Below are 21,931 nucleotides of genomic sequence, written 5' to 3' on the forward strand. Positions count from 1 at the left end.
TAGTCCAGACTTACCGCCTCGCGACTTTTAATCGTAGGGACACCTCAAACACACAGTCTATAGCAATAATGCGCAGATCACCGATCGTCTCAAAGATAATCTCCGTGGTGACAAGGCAGCAATTACACCAACGTTATTGAAAAAAGTTTACGATAATTTGCGTTTACGGTTAGAGGACAGCCGTGGTCGAGAGGGGTGACATTTGGGTGACGTAAGTACGTTTTAAGTCGTGGTCACCTGGAGGTTAAAGGTCCGTCTCTCATACGTGACGGCCCCGGTTGGAAACCTGGCAAGTATCAATGTGTTCTCTTCCGAGTCATACGTACTTTCTAAGAGTATTCTGACATCACTGACGGGCTGTGAAGGATAACATCGTGAGGAAACCTGGTCTTATAATTTCGAATTAAAAAATTTAAATCGCCAATCCGCCTTGAGCAAGCGTGGTGATTAATGCCCTAACCTTCTCCATGTGAAAAGAGGCCTTTGTTCAGCAGCGGGCTCCGATAGACCAACGCCCCATTCCGATATCATCTACACCTTTGGGTTACTATTTTACCTGCTCAATATTTTTTAATATGCACGTTCTATTAAAACGGTACAAATAAAATGCCCGATTTCTTAAAAACTTTTATTTCAAATGAGCAATAAAACAAAATTATAATAATTAAAAAATAATATATATTCAAATATGTTTTGTCATATTCCAATATTTACAGATACCTACCAACCGTCACAACTATACCAATAAATTATAGTTTTAAAAAAAATCAATAGACTTACAACTACAGAGGGTAGTCCGCTGCTGTGTCTTATATACAGTTACCTGACATTAATTTACAAGTAAAAAATCGGCTTGGAAATATACGTAACAATCTCAACGTCTTTTACAAATTCAAAGGATATATTCTTGGGTTTGCTTGTAACCGAGCGTTATTCACTTTTGAGTATTAAGTAAATTAAAATTATAGGAAGCAGAAAACTGTTTTACGAACATGTGTGTAGGATATTTTATAGCCGGACTACCCTCAAAACATTACAATAGTTCAAAATTCTTTATTTTTTTAAATATTTTTTTTGTTTCCTCCGTACTGTTAAAGTCTAGAACAATAACTTATTTGTGACCTTAATTATATAATATTCACTCTGTCATATAATGTGTTCATTTATTCCTTGTAATCTGCGTTCTGCGTGCATCATCAGAGAAGCATTACTCTTAAACACAAGCACGTGGAGCTCACGGAATGTACTCATTTTATTATGTAGCTCTAACGGACGTGATAAATAACATTGCATTACAAACTACATTTGTTATCCCAAAACTATTTCTCTCTATTAAATTCTATACGAAATGATATATAACAGATGGCGCTGTCCATCGTCAATAAATATTTTTATGTTCCAACAGTGAATAATTTATATAAAAATAGGGTTGAATGCTTCCAGTGACAGCGCCATCTCTTGTTCAAATTCGAAGTAACAATTAGCGCCATCTGTCGACGGAGCTGTCAGACTCTCGAAAGGTAAAATTTATTTACAGCGACATCCTGGATGAGGCCGTAAAGTATTCTTGAATTTTAATATTATTATTAGCGCCATCTATGGATGGAACCGTCTATAGTTTTGTAATATTAGACTTTGTTGACAGCGCCATCTGTGGACGAAGCTCTGTAGCACTAAATTACCTCTACCGACAGCGCCATCTCTGAACAGAAATCTGCTCGTTGCTTAGTTGAGAGGGGACATGTAGGTGATGTCGTCCCAGGGATGACGGTACAGAGGCTGCTTGAGACGCTTCTGGTCCAGGTAGTGTCCGACCAGGCCGATAGTGCGGCCGAGCACGAACAACGCGTTTATAGAGCCCATACTGATGTAGCTGTTACCTTCCTCCCTGTTTGTAATGAAATAAATTTAAGTACATATATTTAATAGTACAACGAATTTAATTAACATTCTCATAACAGATTTAATCTATCTAATTTTTAACTTTACATTACGACAGGTAGACTATGAGGACGCCTTGTTGTTGATAATGTGAGTGTTACGTAAAATCATAGTTTCAATTTAAATCGATCGCAAATATATAAGAAAATAATCTTACCATAGTTAAATGAATAGAGATAAACATACAGAATCTATACAACTCCAAACCTAGAAAACGTCTCATAAATGTTCAATCTATCATAGCTGATGTTAAAATTAGTATATCCGGTAGTTCGTTGGTCTTCCACACAAAAACTACTAAATAGATTTTGATTAAACTTTACTGTATTGCAGCCGAGACCTCGGAGTGAGACCTAGGATATAATTCAACGCATCACTCCGTGCAGTTGTCTCAGAATGACCACACAACACTTGCAGTTGAATAAACTCACAGACTATAATGTCGCTGATATTCTGCTATCACATCTTAAATTTCAATACACTCAACACTTTATCGACTAAATTGCAATCAACAATTCCGCGGTCCAGAGCTAGGCAGCAGGAATCGAACCTGAGACCTCAATATCAAGGGGCATCGTAACTATTATAAACCTGGTACATACTGCGAGAAGAGCTGGCAGTGTCGGAACAGGTCCACCATGGCGGCGGCCACTATGCCGTCCACGTTCAGGATCAGGTTGGGCTTCTTCCTCGTGGTGATCGCCTCCACGTCCAGGGCGTACCTCGTCACCGGCCACGCGGGCCAGCGTGACGTCACATACGCCTTCAGCTCGCGAACGCGCGAGTCTGGGTTGTTGATAGACTTCACGCTGGAATATTATAGTATCACGTTACATACTGTGGAGGGGAGTGTTCACGGATTGATGTGTGTGGGTGTGTGTGGGTGGGTGTGTGTATGTGTGTGTGTGTCACTGAACTCGTAAACGACTGGCCGATTCGAACGAGTCTTTACGTATGCATCAGTGTGCTGCCGCAAATGGTTTAGATTCACAAACCAGCTCGCTAGATGGCGCTGTCAGTACCTAAGTAGTTTAAAAGGATAAGCCTTCTACGTTGGTTACTATATGTATTGTTTTATTTAATTTTTTTAAGTGCAACTTTGTAGGTCATACAGACGGATTCGCGGGCAAAAACTAGTATATACATGTACTAACCGATGTCCGATCCCCATAATAAGTTCGCCCTTGGCACGTTTCTCGTTAACAAACTCCTGGGGGTGCTGCCCTCGATCGTAAGCAGCACAGAAATCCGCGGCAGCTCTGTCCAGGGCACCGCCGAAACGATCCCCCTGAAGAATAATAGTAAGAGAGCATTAGTAATACATTTTTATGTGGTAATTACGCTGCAATAATCTAATATATCAGAGCTCACGATAGTAAGCAGCCCGGAGACCACAGACGATATTAGGTCCTTGCCGGCCCGCGCGGTGACCATCGTATTGTGAGCCCCGGAGACAGCGGGCCCGTGGTCGGCCGTCACTATCAGCACCAGCTCAAAGAACTTGCACGCCCAGTCCGGCAACTCGCGCTGGAACCTGCCACAGTACGTTGTTACCGTCTCACACAAAAATTGCTGAACAGATCTCGACGTAACTTTCCAGATACGTACATTCGAAACGTGAAAAGGATGTAAGACTGTGTACAATTTAAAATATATATATACAGTATACCAACCACAGCAGGCTGATGGTACCACCGACCCCCATCTGTTTCTCCAGTATGGACGTTATGGGCACGCCGCAGTAGCTCAACTCCTGGCCTCGCTCGTCGCATATAGTGCTCACAAACGCTGCCGGCTTACGAATTATACCGAGTTTCTGTGAAAATATAAACAAAATGTACTATTTTCAACAAATATGGAATTAAAAGTCCATGAGCAGGAACTGAACCCGCTCTCTGAGGAAGATCTGGACTAATGTTACTCGCTACATCTGTACTGTCTCAAGATATTATCTTGAATAGGGGAGACCGAGCTATTATTTAGGTGATAATCAATTAAAAAGAAATTAAAGGTAAGGTAGTTATAACTTTAAATATTTTAAATACCATTTATAGCTAAGAGACGGCTTAAAGTAATTATAAAAAAATTACCTAAGTAATTAAATAGCTGGCAAAGCTTATATTTTAACACATATGATTTAAGAAACATTATCTTTTCATATCTTTATCTTTTTAATATCTTTTTTTTTCTATATCTATGTCAGTCCTTACCCGAGCCCAGTCGTAATCCATGGGTACTTTTGGTGGGCCGACCTCTTCCTTCTCAATTATCTTGCCTTCGGAGACGAGCTTCTTGTAAACCTGTTGATTACGAATAGTAATCGTTTAATTAAAATTACATCTATTTGATATCAATAGTATTGAATAGAATTAAATATAAATTTTTTAAATTACAAAAAAAATTTAATCCAGAGTACTTTCTTTATATATAAGAATATAAAAAAATAAATATCTATCTGTCTACGATGCATCTACATCCATCTATAGCTATCTAATCATCATTGCCACGTCATCTATACCAATCTACCTTATTAATGGCCGCCCCCAGAGTGTCAAACGAGTCTGGCACCACCGCCCCGTGTTTGGCCAATGCCTTATTCTTAGCAGCGGCCTTCTCTAGAGCCGAGCCGGCGAGCGAACCCGCGTGCCCGAACTGTACCTCAGACGTGAACATGTCTGAAGATGATACAGAAAATTTATTACTCACATGCTTTTGTAATGAAAAAGATTTTCAATGACCTCTATATCAGATAGATGGAATTAATGATAGACAGAAACGCAGGCATGAGCTAGTGTATCCCAGCCTTTCCCAAAGTGGGGGATAACGCCCATCTGTGGGCGCTGCAGGCTTAATGACACCCAGAACAATATACTGGCATTATGTGGAGGCCTCGGTTGTGATAAGCAATTTTATTTAGCTGAGATAAGTTATAGTATTTCTCCAGTAGGTGAAAAATGAGATGGCAGTAAAAAAATATATATTCTCAAAGTATAAGTTTGGGAACCACTGATCTCACCGGAGCACGTCCCTATACACCAGGCGACGAGCGGCTTCGTGATCCTCCCGTCCTTGATGGCGCGGCACACGTGGTACTCCTCAACTCCGCCCACCTCGCCCAGGAGCACCAGCATCTTCACGTTAGGATCCGCCTCGTACCTGGAGACGAACAGAGCTCGGTCAACAATTGTTGGAGCAATCAACAGTCGATCTTAGAACAGCTATTTTTATTTAATATTCTCATTGTATATATATCAATAGTATATTCCCTTTTCATTTTATTAATCTTATAAACTGCTGGACCGATTGTGATGGAACTTTAGCCTGTCAGCAGCTGATGCAGAGTAACTAGCGCTGCATTGATTTCAAAGCTGGTGCGACGCCTGCCGTTCGCCACCTACCTCATCAGGTGGTCTATGAAGGTGGTCCCCGGGTATCTGTCGCCCCCTATGGCGACTCCCTCGCACACGCCGTCCGCCTCCTTGGATATGATGTTGTTCAGCTCGTTACTCATGCCGCCGGAACGGGACACGTACGCCACGCTGGAAACATATCACATTGTAGATATATATATATATAAACCTTCATGAGAGTTATTTTATATTTATATATTAACACATACTACATTGTGTTTAAGAATCTGCAATACAAAATGCATGTGTGTGTGTTTGTCTATAAACAAATCTTCCAAACACACACATATATACATATATGTTTACTATATATAAAATATAAGTACTGCCAACCTGCCAGGTCTGTACAACTTGCTGCCTATAATGTTGTCGATCATGCCGGCAGTGTTGCCAATCTTGAAACATCCGGGTTTGATACCACCCACTGTGGCCGGACCGATTATATTCACCTGGTAATAAAAAATAATTATATATATAAAAATAAATAATTTATTATAAAATTCAAATAATTTTCATACATTTGTGGTACTTTCCAACACACACACATATATATATATATATATATATATATATATATATATATATATATAATGTATATATTTTTAAAGTAATTAAAACTTTAAATTCATATATTTTTTTTACATTTTAACGAGTCTTATCAGAACCCATACATCCGTTCCGCCCACCGCTCTCTCAAAACAAGCAGTCTAACTATTATTTAGTGTATAAAAAAACGTCATTTCCAGACCTATTCATATCACAGGACAAACATACAAGCACTATCATTATTTAAACTAGCCATTTGTCAGCGACTTCACCCGTACTATCTTCGGTATCGCGTTCAGAGAAAAAAAATATATGCAGTATTTACATCCTATATCCTATTCTAAAACCTAAACTATATAATGGGAGAGTTTGATCAAAATCCGTTCAGTAATTTTTTCTTAAGAGCGTAACAAACAACATTACCCCTCTGTCGTCGGCTAGCTTGATAATCTTCCTCGTCATATTCTCCGGTATGCCCTCCGCTATAATAACGACTGTGTTGATCTGTGGGTGCTGCATCGCCTGGAAAACATATATATATATATATTTATAATCAGTCTATATCTCACACAACTTGTATAGCAGACTGTAGTCTAGACTGGTCTAGTCTAGTATTATACGAGCCATGTAGACTAGTCTAGACTACTAGTCTGTTTTACAAGTGACCGAGTCGAACTTGGACTTCAACTGTTGTTCTATCTAACATATGGTCTAGACTGTGAGCCTATTTAAGTCTAGTAATAAATATTTTTCATGTCAAAAACAAGAATATTACAAGCAACGTGTCTAGCAAGCTATATATAGGTATTTAAAATATGACCAAATTTTATTGGAAGATCAAAAAATATACAAGGTATGAGGACGACACTTATAAGTTTTTACTTAGACAGCTATAAAAAAAACGGCAAAGGAATAATTTTTTCTGACTTTGGTTTTGGTGAAAAAAAAAGTTTTTTCATCAATATTATCTGTCTGGAATTAGCACACATCGATGTTAAAGTTATAGGTAGATGGCGCCGCCTACAGCGTGGCGGGGGCTGGTGTGGTAGCTACCTGCATGGTGCTGTCGTAAGCTGACCGGAGGGACGCGAAGTTAACAAGGACGGTCGCCTCTTGGTGTTTCCTCATAGCTACATCCATGTCACTAAACACTGAAAATATCATAGAAAACATATTATATATATAATCTGAAGTCAATTATTGATTAGGCCCTTCAGGCCCCTTCATAACGGACCGGTCTCAGCACTGGCCCACTCTTCCGGTGACGCTGTAAAAGCCGCTGACAGCTAACTCAATACAAAAAAAATTTAGATAATTCCTATATATATATATAAGAATAAATTATTTCAGACATTGAAAAATCATTTTACTACCTCCTATTAATATATGTATTTAACTTAAACTTATAAACGAATCGTCACATCATTGTGACTGTTTTTTTTTTTCAATATTTTTACGGCTCTGAGTAGGAGTCATTTTGAGCCTGCGTTTTCGAGTAAGGCATCAGTGTCGCCACCTACATTCTGGACGCTTAACTTTTCTGATATCCTATTCTTTAAGTCATATTTATAGTTTCTTAACTCTCTATCATCACACTACATACTTAGCGTTCCACGTTTCTCATTAAATAACCCACGTTAATACTATACGTGAAGATTTATGTATGAAAAACGTTTAACGATCCGTGTGTAGTGAAACAAACTTGTGATAGTCTCATTCGTCTATAACTTAATCTCACCGGGTATAAACACTTCCTTAGTGCCGAAGTAGTACTTCTGTTTGTGGTCAGCGGTGAAGGGGTACACTATGGCCACCACTGACGGTTCACTGCGGCGACACACGTAGTCGAAGTCGAGCATACCCTGGATATAACATTATAGCGACCGTTGGACGTGAGAGACATACATAGAAAATATAAAATGACATATATATATATATATATATATATTTTTAAACCCCCTCCACCGACCTGTATAGCCCTGTTCTGCATTCCCCACACTATAGCCTTGGTCCTGTCACTGAACAGCGGCCTGGCTGTGGACAGCTGCTGGCCGAGGTCGCTCCTGGTGGGCGCCTGCGAGCACACCAGCTCCAGCAGGGACGGGCTCAGCTCTGGAAGCTCGATCTGCGGGGACGGCTGGGGAGGAGAGATATTACTTTATTAATATTATATGTTACGTGTGTGTATATATGTGTGTGTGTGTGTGTGTGTGTGTGTGTGCTCACAGCGGTGTCTGGCTTGGGCAGCTGTTTTGGGGCGTAGTCGAGCTGGTGGTCGCTGGGTATGACCGCGTGTCCCAGAGCCAGCCTCACGATGGCGGTCATGTTGCTCTCCGGACCGAACACGTACATGGGGATACGGAGACGCTGCCCCACTTCACGCATTTGTCTGTAACAAAAACATATACATATATATATTGTCCTCATTTACTTAATTAGAATCATTTCGTTCGGATCTCCCAAACCTCGGTGCTTGTTAAGGGAGTCAAGTCCGGTAATGGTCAGCGATATACAGGTCTTCCATGTATATAATGCTATTAATTTCTTTAAATATATATATATATATACAACCTACTTACAGTCTAAGCGACGTCAGATGAATGACCATAGCTAAGTTAAGTTTCCTACTCTCTATATTGATGAAAAACAAAAAAAAAAACCACAACAACTATCCCGTTGAGACACACAAACATCCCTCACCTCAGCCCTTCCTGGTAGTTGGGGCCGCCCCGCCTCACGAAGATGGTGACGTTGTACTGTAGCAGAGCGTCCCGGTACGTCTCGATGGCGGTGATGATGCCGCGGAAGGTGTCCGCCACGTTCGTGAAGTTCGCGATGCCTCCACCGATAATCAGGACCTTGAACAAGATTCACACATACTAACTAGCGCCATCTATCTGTAGATTAGTGATAACAGCGCAAATTTACGTTAGTAATGTTCCGTATAGTGATTTAAACGTCCAAATACTTAACAAATAGTTTTATAGTCTATAGCTCGAGCTTTAGCATGTTTTACGTCATTTTTTTGCGTTTTATTATTTAATTTAAACTCTTATGAAGAAACTAGCGCCCTCTGCATGATGTTGTAGCTTTCCCTCACCTAAATGTGTTACCCTTGAATATTATAAATAGCATGTAAAATTATTTGTAACGTTATATAATCTGTGCAACACAGCCTATATTATCTGTGCAGCCCCACCTTGCCCTTGGGATGCTTCTCTCTGCACATGAGACTGAATATGGTCTTGGCGTAGTCGGCTGTCTGGCTCTCGGTGGGCGCCCCGGAGTACTCGCCGTAGTTGGCGAGCTCGGCCGCCCCGCCCAGGGCGCAGACCGTGTCCGTGTACACCACGGACGCCCCGCCGCCCGCCACCATCGTCCAGATACGCCCGGACTTGTTCAGCACCGTCAGCTATAGGATACATACGTGACTTGTTATATATATATATGTATGTATGTACGTATGTACGTATGTATGAGCTAACCTTCAAGCTAGCCCCGCTCTTAGCGTCCAGATCAGCTATATGAGCTTCCTCGGGGTACGCGTCCCTGCCGAAGGGCGGGGGGAAGGTGATCTCCCCCCAGTTCTTGGCGCATATGAAATCCGCCGTCTGATCCAACTTGGCGGCCAGGTCAAGGAGGTAGACTCGCTCGTTGGTCACCACCACCGGGTTGATCTCCATGTACGTGAAGTACAGGTTCACGAACACGCGGTACAGGCTCACGATGAACTTTGACAGGATCCTGGTCCAATAAATGAAGGATTCAGGATACAATAATAGATGTATTATACAGTCCTAAATATATATATATATAGGGAACGCGCGTTCAATTTGAACCGAACCTTGAATTCCCGAACGCAGCCGGCGTGACGTCACAGCGATGACATTCAGTTCGGTCACTTTTACGCGGGAAAATATCCGCGGAAGCGACTCGCGTTTGGAAATTAAATTGAACTTGTTTCGGTTTGAGATAACAATCAGTTGGAATGCTTCAGAACAAGTCTTACTAAGGTTTGCTGAGGTTTGATTTGTTATATAAAACTTATATATTACCTCTTTGTTGTTGTGGCTTTGATGTTCTTCAACAGTACACGATCAATGTCCTCGATGGATGGGAAAGTGTCCACGGGGATCTGGAAATAATAATATGACAAAGTCAAGATAATGATATGATAATGATATTGTTTCTATATTTAATATGTAACTTAAAATTACTTGTAATAGCTGAGAATTTTAATCATGCCTCTGGGTAACTGGATTTTATTACAATATATAATGTGGGGATGTGTGTATGTTTGTTACGGTTAGCTTTTAAACCTACTGAATCGATTTTGATAAAACTTTTTCAATACATCTGGTCGGAATACCACCAGGGACACTACATAAATGATAATTTATTAATATTTTTTTTAATAATCTACTCAAAAGCTGCCGTATACTTAGCACCAGTTTGCACGTCACACTACATACGAGACGTTTTCCGTCAATTAACACTATATTAGAAGGTTTATTGATAAAAAAAACTCTCAACTCTCTGTATATAGTTCGGTTATCGTAACCTGGTGTGAGCACACTCAACCAGTTCAGATAAGTTTCTGTTCGTACAAAGACCTAACTATAGAATAAGACATGGGTTATTGTCCAGTGTTCCCCAAAGTGGGCGACACGCCCATCTGTGGGCGCTGCGGGAGGAGGTGGTTGAGAGACACTAAGAAAAAATATGAGCGTTGTATAGAGGCCAGGAAGATTTAGATTTCGATTAGCTGAGATAATGTAGTTGTTTTTCTGATATCGTAATGTAGGCAGGTTGTCTTAAAGTGCGCAGGTGATCAAGTTTGGGAATCCCTGGGTTATGTCGCTGTAATAATGTTGGGATTTACACTGAACTAATATTATTCGGATTACTACGCGTATTTTATTATTTTTTTAAAACTACCTACATACACCTTCAGATCTCGTCTGCCGTTATCACGGTTCCTGCAAAGCAACCGATACGTCGGCAGTGTGTAGTTTTCAAATAATAATAAAAAAAAAACGCGTAGTAAACCCGAAAACATTAACGTTCGTTTAAATCCCAAGATATCACAGCGACATACAGCCCAGGGCTTCCCAAAGTTAGTCTCCTGTCCACTTTGAGAATATTATTTGTTGGCGTAGCCATTTTTTTTTATTATCCTCGCTAAATGAAGTCAAAGGACTAAGGTTAGGTTCCTTACATCCATCCTGAGAGCCAGCGCGTCCACATCACCCACGTCCACTCCGCCCTGGTGATGGAACATGATGGTGTCCGCTCGTCGGCCTGATTGGATGCACAGGTACATCTCCTCGCTCTGGCGGATTAGGATATATATTATATATACACAGACACAGACACACACACACACAGATATAAATGTATCTATTTAATAAGCATAAAGATTTTTAAATGAATTGTTAAAAAGTTATAAAACTAACTATTCCTCACCATAACTATATTTATCAAGTGTCAACTACAAACTGTAAGTATTTAGTTTGGATAGATTACTCATGCTAAGGATATCTATGAGGTCAAATTCGGAAGCATTGTCAGAAGCTACGCTCAGACAGACAGACACAGTGCTAAACCTATAACCCAGTTATTTTACAGTCGGTTAAAATATGTAGTTTTAATAATTGTTTTCAAGGCAAAATTTAACAAATATTACGCATAGTGATATATTAATAGCAATGAGTCATTATTTACAACTTGGATGTACAACTGTTGTGTACATCGTTTTGTACACGACCTCATGTTTTTTTTTTGTGTACATATTTTTTCTAATAACAGTAACAATCTAACGGTAGATATATCAGACTATCAATATGTTTAAAATTTTTGTTCGTCCTTCCGTTTGTTTGTTCCGGCTGATCTCCGAAACGGCTGGACCGATTTCCATGGAACCTTCATTAGCAGCCATGCTGCGGACAGCGGATTCTCACCGGATCGTGCTTCACGAACGGTTCCACCACGAATCTCCTGAGCTTCCCCGCGGCCGCTCCGACCTTCTGCTCCTTGGAGTCATGCTCGGCCAGCCAGCGCCTGACCTCCGCCGCCGTTTTATTCACACCCACCAGTCCCAACTTGCCTCGTCTCTTGATCAGCTGGTCGGGCTTCACCACTAGTTGCTGGAGAGTTGAAGGACGTATTATATATATATATGAGAAGTCGTATTTATTTCTGTTAATCAACGTGTGTCATTGACTTATTTCTATTTTATTACTAACTAAACCTTCGCTTGTTACATCATTATTTTATATGTATGCATGTGTGTATCTATGTGTGTGTATGTGTGTGTGTGTGTGTGTTACAGTTATATCCGCACCTCCTTGGTGAGCCACGGGTTCTTTCCAAGCTCATCCTCCCACACGGTACCCTGTTCGAAGACGGCGAACCTACAGGGCACCAGAGCTGTGCCTGCTTCTATGTGTCTGAAATCAACATACCAACATATATATATATATATATATATAATATTTTTATTGAGCAATAAACTTAACTAATAAAAAATATACATACATATAGTTGTCTTGATAGAAACGTCTTATTTAATACTAACTTTATCCCGTGTCTTCGCTCTAGTGACATTCGAGTACAGACATATTTGTATAAATCTTAATATTTTACGCGATTTTAATCAATCGAAATAGATATTTGTTAGACCTCTCGTATTTTATCTCGTAAATTATCTTTGCACAAATAAAAGGATTTGGCGAACAGAGCCGGAAGTTACTGAGATTAACGCAAACAAACAAACACATTCGTCTATACATTAGTATTTTGAGCTAATTCATTTTTTTGTATACTTTAATATCTATTGAATATTTTATTGAAACATTAATTTTCATTATAGAATATTATTTAACATCTTAGTTCGAGATGCAGCATCCTACAGGGTATGTATCTTAGGTAAATGTTTTTCGTGAATTTTAAACTCTCAACTCGATCTATGAAAGCTTACCACATGTTTGCGTGACTACATAGCTACGGATAGTTTGACGTCCATCGTACATAAATCTTCACGCGGTGCTGACGTATTAATGAAAAATGAATCAAACCTTTGTTAAGAACAAATGATCGGAGAATGTAATTCTCAGGAAATTTATTATTCCTCGTTACAGCAGAAAACATAAAATTTACCTTAACCTTATAACTGTTTAAATTATTATTTTTGTAATTACTTTACCATACTTAAATGCGGAGCTTCATGAAGATGTACGTACGTTTGTTACTCTGTCACGCAAAAACTACTAAACCTATTTGGATGAAACTTCACAGTAAGCCAGATCAAACATCAGATAAGACATGGGATGTCATCTTATTAATTTATATCAGAATCGATTCAAGACAACTGTATGTGTGAAGTCAAGTGACACCTTAAAATCTCTCCATTAGCCTTATTACTAATAAACAGACAAAGCCAAGTGAAATACTAGTTATTATATACATTACCTGTTGATAAGATCCTTGCCAGCAGCCTCGTATATAGCCTTAGAAGACATTTTGTGCTTTTTAGTACTGTACACGCGTCATAGAGCTGATATCCTCCTACCTGGTCAACAAAGGAAATAGATTAATACAAAAATACAGTTTCTCTATAGAAAAATCTATTAAAATAAATCATCTACACGAGCCGGTGTATAACCTGTGACAATGGCATATAAAACTGAATTAACGGAACAAATAGGAATAGCTACATTCATTATATATATATATATGTTCCGTTAATTAGGTTTTATGTACCATAAGTATAAATTATAAAGAAACATGACGCTGATTTGGCTGGTCCGATAGTAATGAAACACATGACACTGATAGATATTCAGTTGGAGTAGACCGAATAATTCATATAATAGTTTTGTATTATTTTTTATCCGTCTTACCATACTTTTAAAGTTTTTCATTAGCTGTAAACGCTGCGTATTTCGTTTTACGATAATAACTTGTAGTAAGGCTACAGGACGAATCCTAAGACGTCGTTTTTATTGTAAGCAGGTTTGTAATATTAGAATTGTATAAAAACAACATCGGCTGTATAATTATAATTATTCATAATATACTGGTTTTTACTGTTGTATTTGCAAGAAACGGTTTTATAATGTTATAAAAAAATTTCTCCTATTTAACTGGCAATGCCAATAGTTACTACTATACTTAATTATTACTATATTAATAGTTACTACTAAAGGATTGCATACACATGTATATGATATTTTACTTGTACAGTGTATGAGTTAATATAAATGTGTGACTAATATTATGTTATGACATACCAAACACTCTTTGAATAAATAAATAAAAAAAATAATTAAAACTGGCAGCTAACAAAAGTTAGCAACGAAAAAAAAAAAAAAAGAGACAGCAAAAGAAATCCAAATTCAAAAATCGAACGCGCTTATGCTCGCTCGTGATTGGTCGAGCCTGTGGTCCGTGGATCGCGTGATCAGCGCGTCACGTCACACCGGCTTCCACAACGGAGATGCCGACGAAATTCATATTTACGTACGAGATTTATTGTTGAGTTTATTTTTCGTTTGTAATATTTACTCAGTGCTTAACTCAAAACTCATTATATATAAAATAAAATATATTACATCATGTTCGTGTGTCTTTCAGTTGTGTTGTTTTTTATTAAATAGGTAATATTAATTGCTATACATATTATTGTTTGTGCATATTATACCGGGTCATACAGCGTCTTCGTCCGCGCGGTCCTCAAAACTGTTTTACGTATATGTGTAAATTCTTTGAAAGTATGATAACATCTCTGATAAGGTAGACTTATCAATGGGCTCAGTTTATTTAAATAATATCATGGTCATCAATTGTATATATGTGTATAGAAAAAATTTAACTTGTCTGTCCCTTACAATTTTACTGTTAAATTCATTTCTATGTAATTTTTTTAAAGGTTTATAATATTTTATAACATATATACATGAAAATAACCGCGGGCAAAAACTGGTGTATATAAAAAAAAGTCTGTTTGTATTATTGAAATAAAACCTTTTTAGTTTATAAAAATAATTATATAAGTCCGACTCCTTATTCCGGAGTTAATGAAACTGCTGGGCCTATTTTGATTGAACTTTCACTCACGTATAGCTGGTGTAACGAGAACTAAGTCTCCGCATATAGTTACCATTTTATTTTTATACAAAAAAAACATGAAAATAAACGGCGACGGAGTCAGATGCACAAATATGTCTTATTACATAAACGACCTTTGAGATTACGTTTTTTTACTATCACAGAAAAATAACAAGAGCACTTTGTTATTTCCTCTTTTAATATATTACTAGTTATTGCCCGAGACTTCGTCTGCATTAGTTTCACAATTGGAGTGCCTTATAGGCAGTAAATAACCAGATTTTGTATTTTAGTCAGTAATTTTGTTCTTTTTCTATCAACGAGATGAAAATCCTTAGTCAGTCTCCTGGTTCTTAGCTACCTCTTCGCCAATTTTCATCCAAATCGATGCAGCCGTTCTTGAGTCATAAATAGTGTAACAAACACAACTTTCCTTTAAACTTAGAGCACAAATAGTAAGGACGCTGTCTCAGTATAATAGTATTCACTTTGCGTCTGATTTGTTCTTGATAATGTTGTTGGACAGATCCTTTACTGGACTCATGAGGAAGGAAGAAATATCTTCATCCACATATGAGGAGATTTACAACAAAGGAAGGCAACACGTGCGTTCACTGATGTTGGAAAATATGGCAGAGTTTTGCCCTATAATGATTGGACAAAACTCTGGAACTTGTGTATTGATGGACTATACACGGTTTCTGGAACAGTCTTCCCTGAGTATACCGGTGATTGGGAGTACTAAGTGAAGATGGAAAGAGGAGGATCTGTCTGAAGTTTTAAGTCCAAGTACCTGACAGAATGAAAGTGTTCGAAAAGCAACTCTTCAGGGCCGACCTTCACACGACTTCATCAGACATACGTGAACCTGAATCGCTTGGAAATATCACCCTTAACGTGGGTTCCGATGAGAATATGAATTAATTTAAATGAAACTAATCTTTTTCGGATGTACTACGCGTGCTTTATTTTTGTACATAACTACGTACTCCCGACGTTTCGGTTACTTTTCAGCAACCGTGATCACGGTTAATAAGATCCGCGTAGTATATCCGAAATATATTAGTTTCATTTAAATGAATAAAACTCGAGAAAGTCTTAGATCTCATTATATAAATTAATTACTCGCCATTTATACACGTTAGCACTCAAAACACGTTAATGAAAAACGTTAAACTGACGGTTTATGTGTATACGTAGTACTAAAAATACATACAAAATTCAGCGAGTTTAATTGAACGGTTGGACTTTGAACAATTCCGTAGGATTCCGCAAAATGTTTTTTTATTACTGAGTGTATATTTTATACACACAATCGTACACTGCGCGCAGAGTAAGTACATGAAGTGTGGAGTAAGTGTCCATTGAGTTAGTAATCCTGAGACTAACATTGAAAAATACATCTACGTAACAGATTTTTCTCGTTATACGAGAGTGCAATAGTTGACAACGTAAAATTTAATTATTTTTTTTTTCTTATAAATATCAAAAATTAATTAAATATTCGGGCGAAGGAGCAGAGATACCATTCAAACATATTTGTAAAATTTCATTTCCGAGTATTAGTGCCGTAACACAACAAATCAAGTGTGAATTATGAACGAAATACTTTAAACCGAGCGTGTTTAGTTTGAAGGTAACTTGTAGTAAGGACAGAGTACCTTCACGTACTGGGTCACTGCATCCGATGACGTAACAGTTTTCATTAAATCTTCACAAACACTACACGTTAAGATTTATTTATTTTTGTTTTAACTTTTATCATACAAAAGCTAGCATAAGCCGTAAACATGTATTAGGTCCATTAAAAGATGACACACAGCCTCCAGATAAGATTAAAACTTGTTATTTTTTAAACTTACAAACATATATAAAGGCATTAAGGCCATAAAAATATTATATATATATATATATATATATATATATACGTAGGTATAACATTTATGTTATTAATAATTTTGTTCTTCATATTTCTTTGAATATTTAGGTATGCTGTTAACGAGGGAATAAATCCGGCATCCTTACTATAAGTTTTCATGTAACTAGATACAGAGAGTTCAGAGTTTCATACACGCACCTAGTCCCAACTCACATGACACTACCAGCTTCAGTTTATGAACGATAAAAAATATGCCTAACACAAGTCTGCGTCACTACATACGGGGAGTTTTTCTAACATGAATTTTCACGTATAGTAGTGACGCAGGTTATTGAATGAGAAACGATTAACGCTCCGTATGTAGTGTGACGCGGACTTGTATTAAAGGTACTGTTACGTTAAGTAAGTATATGCTTTTGAATGATATGACCATCTTGATGGTACTATGATGTTAGTAACAAAATGTCTTTGGAGGTAGATTGAGAAAAAAAGATACGTCTAGTAAAAATATTGTGTTATCCAAACACTTGTATTTCTTGCTTGTATTTATAACAAACAGACGTAAAATCTTATTGTATAATTAAATAATATTTCGATCAACACGTAAGGAGCCATTAAAATTCTGCGATGACGTCACGTCCTTGTTTTTTTTCTAATAAATATATGACAGGTTAAAACTAAAGAGGCCATAATGCATAGATATACATTTCCGCTCACTATTAAATGTAAATGCATATAATATAAATTAAAATTCCCTTCCTAATATATATATATATATATATATATATATATATATATATATATACTGGTAGACTGGTAGATATATATATATATATATATATACTGGTAGACCCGACAGACCTTGTCCTGTCAAGTAAAATATATCACTCAGATCAGGCTGGGTGAGGTATATAGTTAATTTTTAAATATTATAGCTCCTACTATAATAAAGTCCTTATTTCAGACTTGTATAAATCAAACAAGGCCACTCTAGAATAATGTGGAATCTTAAACGATATTGAAGGTACGCAATCTATCTGAACAACTGACAGTTATTTAAAATATTCTCAGCGGAAATCATATTTAAAAAAGTTTATATATATGCTTATATATATATAATATCAATATAATATATTGCGGGTCAAACAAGTATCGCTCGTTGGCGACCTTCGCTCGGCCGTGATCTTGGTACGAGATCGTATCCCCGCTAACTTTATGCAATAGTTCCACTTCGTTGCTGTTAAGACTTGTAGAAATTTTCCGGTCTTTCATTCCACTAGTTTTAAACACTGACAAGCCTCGCTTCTGTTTATAGTATAATACCTAAAGTATAATAACATGTTTACGACTAATCGGACTTTAATGATTTATATAAGTGAGCAGGAAAGTGACAATTTGTTGTCTTACAAAATTAATATAAATTACATAACAAGCCATTAACAAATGCGTCGTATAAACGAAATACCAAGAGACTGAGAGTATTTAGTTTTTTACAATCACGTACTAAGGTTTTTATTTCGTTTGTTGTGCTGTTGACTGTTGACTATTAAGGACTTGACTTAATCCGAAAAATAGCAGCAATTGTTCCTTTGGAATATATATATATATATATATATAGGACATCTGCGACGTCACTATGCCATATATTCTCAATATACATTCGCGTGATACAAGTCTCCAGCTCGGAATTTTATTACCGTGACGTCATCACTCCACGCGACTCACCCGAGTCACGTGACCCGCTAGTGATATTCGGCTATTTGAAATAAATTGAGCGTTAATAAGTCGTTTATTTCTCTAATTATTAATGATACGCTTAAGTGGTAAAGAGGTAGAAATTAAATTTTTTATCGTTTGGAAACTTAGAGCGGTGTACTCGCATTTGTACAGCGGCCACTTGCGGTTGAAAAATTTCAAAGCAGTCTCTTTCTATGTACAGTGCTTTCAAGCAATTTTTACACCGCCAGCGTACCCTCACATGAGAAGTGGCACAACGTAACTGTTCCTCAAGTTTCTGTAGATAGTGGCCTAAGCCACCATTCGCCTGACCTGGCGCTGTTGAGGATGAAGGGCGGCTTTTACTTGATTCTGCACGACGCAAATACGTTGCTAGTTTGCGCCAAGCAAAGCCTGGTCCATATGATCATTGTGACTGAGGATATGTTAACGCCAGGTACTAGCTGTAGCCATGTCTATCATACAGGTGAAGAGAACAACTTTTGTTAGTGAATAGCAATTCCGTAGAGAGATATGGATTGGTCAAGTTCGTCTATTCCACGCACTCCTTTTAAATATTTTCGAAATATCAAGGAATACCTACATCGGCTCTTTCGCGTTTTATAGGACACCGCCTCTAGAACGCCTCGTGGTTCAATTTTGTCGCAATTTATTATCATTTTACCATCACTGTTAAACTTCCATCTAACCAGCAGTAATTAATTTGTTCTGTCAAATCTACTGTCATATATTTGGGGAAAATTACTTTTTTCCTGTTTTCATTTACTATTTTATTATTATTATTTACTTCCGCAAAACATGTAAAAGATCGTGACTAGACCAAAAAGTCTCTGTCATTTGTAGGATTGGATTGGATAGTTGTAGTTTTTTGAGAACTTTTTTGACAACTCATGATACATGAGGCTCGTTGGTCGTATTTTTCATATTGAGCCTCTTTTTATCGATCCACCACAGAAATATCTTAAGGTTTTGTAAAATACTTCGATTTACACCTACGCCAAGTTGGTATGCCATACTATTTATCACGTCAAAGTCGCTTATCTGCCAACGATTTGTCGACTTTACTTATTTAATGTAAATGATTTTATACGAGAATTATTACAAAATAGAAAAATTACAATCGAAACTAGATATAACTTTTAGGTATCGTAAATAATAATAAAGTGCACATACCTACAGCGGCGGGATGTCTTGTCAATATACAATGTTCCCTTCGACACAATCGTAAATCTACCCTCACGAAATATCAATACTTAAAATAAATAATAAAAAAAGATATTAAATTATCTGTAGAAACTTATTTCATTTTATTGTTCCAATGTAAATTCCACTACATTAAAATAAGTGAAGTTTTAATTTAATTTAAATTTAAGTTTAATTGAAAATACATGCAGACGCGTTCCGATATCAGACTGGTTGATTTTGCGCGGGTAATTATTTTGAGGGTACTTACCAGGGCGTCTGGTGCGTCAATCATAAGGGAACAAAATATTTATCTGAATATTGTTAAAAATACGATACTTTAATTTAAAAAAAAAAACCGAGTATTTTTTTTTTTAATAATCCACGTATTAGTTGTTTTTACGTGCGTATATCGGTAATATATACGCGACGACGCGGGGGTCGGAGGTCACCGCTGTACGCTATTGTGATAGATTCATAGTTTTTTCATTTACATTCAAACTATTTGGGTTAACTGAAATTTATTTAAAAATTTTATACAGCGACTTATTATATAATAATTAGTAAGATTTTTAACACTCATATATATAACTTTAGTACTAGCATTTTTATTTAAATTTTTACCCCTCAAAAATATGATTTATATTTTAAGTTCAATTATGTAATATGGATATCCGTTTTTAACTCTTATAAGCGCTAGACTGTCCACTATTAACACAATGGTTAATTACGTAAAAAATTTCAAAACTACCAAAAGTATAATATTTTGTTAATCGCATGCAGATAATGTTATAATACAGATAATTTAAATAATTACATCATAAGCGATATTAAAATAATCATACATCTGAAGTAAACTAAACACGTCTGAAAAGTAGCTATTGTTATTGAATAACGAACGCAAGATATTTCCACTTTCGCTTTTTCCAACGTACACGTTGATAAAGTGAAACGCGTTCAGACTAATACTGTTAGATTGATACAAACTAACAATACGATTTTTAAATTTTTTTATATATTATAAATGTGGTATCACACTGGTGTACATTACTGATATCAAAGATAATGTAACGAGGTTCTTTATAAGGGCGACGGAAGAAAACTGATTTCTTGTTTCGCCTAAACACAATAAAATTGCCTTAATATATACATACATATAACTAAATATAAATATATATATATATATATATATATATGTGTATGTGTATTTTTAGAAATTAATTTTTTTTTCACCTATCGCCTGATAACCTACCCTCGATTGAATTAGTTGCCGGCTGGGTATTTAAGACACTGAAAGATCAGTCGAAGTTACTTAAGACTCAATAGTTGAGGAGACCGGTAGTTCTGAAGTAGAATATTGCTGTATTCAATTATATCGAGGCGGTTATAGTGTACTTATTTTTTTTTTTATGAGAAAGATGGCCAACGAGTTGACGGCTTACTTGATGGAAGGTAGTCACCGTCGTTCACGGACATCTGCAACATAAGAGATGCTGCGGATACGTTGGGACCCTTATAATTGAGAAAGGAGGAAAGACCAGTACAGGGAAAAGGCAACTGGCTCACTCACTTGCACGGAACGCAGTCGCTAAACACTACTTCACGCCGATCTCGAATTTCTAATTAAAATTGATATGATCATTAAGAAAAAGCAATGTGGTTCTACGTGTAATTTCATAGTAATTTAAAGTCAGGATGCCAAGCATACCTACAACTGTATTCTCCTAAATGTCATTATAATGTATCAGCTACCAGTGCAGTGTACTAAGGTTTGAGAGACACTGGTTTGACCCCGGACATGTTACAGCGACAGGTACTATAGTCTAGAAAACGACATTCAAATCTATAAATAAAAACTAGCTGACACCGGTCACCTGTTCCGCGTTTTAGTATTATCAAATTTATAGTAAATGTGAGAAAACAAAGTGAACATAAAACTGTACATAAGTGTGTGTTTTTAAAAATGTAACTGTAGGAAGCCCACGAAGATGTGTTTTATATGAAATGTAAGAGACTTACTTTACATTATATAAAACACACACACACACATATAATACATCAATCCGTGAACACTCCTCCATGTGTGTGTGTCACTGAATGTTAAACACTAACGTTTATATTACAGTAT

At 37.1% G+C, this 21,931-nt stretch overlaps 1 protein-coding gene across 2 annotated transcripts in view; it reads right to left on the bottom strand.

The window, feature by feature from the left end:
• Positions 1-614: 614 nt before the first annotated feature.
• Positions 615-21,931, bottom strand: part of LOC116776741 (ATP-citrate synthase) — a 33,995-nt gene continuing 12,678 nt past the window's right edge. For both annotated transcript variants that reach the window (XM_061528906.1, XM_061528905.1), the window contains exons 2-24: positions 13,368-13,467; positions 12,241-12,346; positions 11,858-12,043; positions 11,116-11,229; positions 9,953-10,032; positions 9,383-9,641; positions 9,097-9,309; positions 8,598-8,755; positions 8,124-8,286; positions 7,867-8,034; positions 7,636-7,759; positions 6,951-7,048; positions 6,321-6,419; positions 5,685-5,800; positions 5,340-5,480; positions 4,958-5,097; positions 4,468-4,616; positions 4,152-4,241; positions 3,615-3,757; positions 3,313-3,475; positions 3,096-3,229; positions 2,544-2,750; positions 615-1,888 (exon numbers count right to left, since the gene is read on the bottom strand). In XM_061528906.1, the coding sequence (XP_061384890.1) occupies positions 1,726-1,888; positions 2,544-2,750; positions 3,096-3,229; positions 3,313-3,475; positions 3,615-3,757; positions 4,152-4,241; positions 4,468-4,616; positions 4,958-5,097; positions 5,340-5,480; positions 5,685-5,800; positions 6,321-6,419; positions 6,951-7,048; positions 7,636-7,759; positions 7,867-8,034; positions 8,124-8,286; positions 8,598-8,755; positions 9,097-9,309; positions 9,383-9,641; positions 9,953-10,032; positions 11,116-11,229; positions 11,858-12,043; positions 12,241-12,346; positions 13,368-13,417 (3,264 nt within the window). In that variant the 5' untranslated portion in view covers positions 13,418-13,467 and the 3' untranslated portion in view covers positions 615-1,725. The remainder of the gene's footprint in view (positions 1,889-2,543; positions 2,751-3,095; positions 3,230-3,312; positions 3,476-3,614; positions 3,758-4,151; positions 4,242-4,467; positions 4,617-4,957; positions 5,098-5,339; positions 5,481-5,684; positions 5,801-6,320; positions 6,420-6,950; positions 7,049-7,635; positions 7,760-7,866; positions 8,035-8,123; positions 8,287-8,597; positions 8,756-9,096; positions 9,310-9,382; positions 9,642-9,952; positions 10,033-11,115; positions 11,230-11,857; positions 12,044-12,240; positions 12,347-13,367; positions 13,468-21,931) is intronic.

This window comes from Danaus plexippus, assembly GCF_018135715.1.
Source record: "Danaus plexippus chromosome 29 unlocalized genomic scaffold, MEX_DaPlex mxdp_36, whole genome shotgun sequence".
Lineage (NCBI taxonomy): Eukaryota > Metazoa > Arthropoda > Insecta > Lepidoptera > Nymphalidae > Danaus > Danaus plexippus.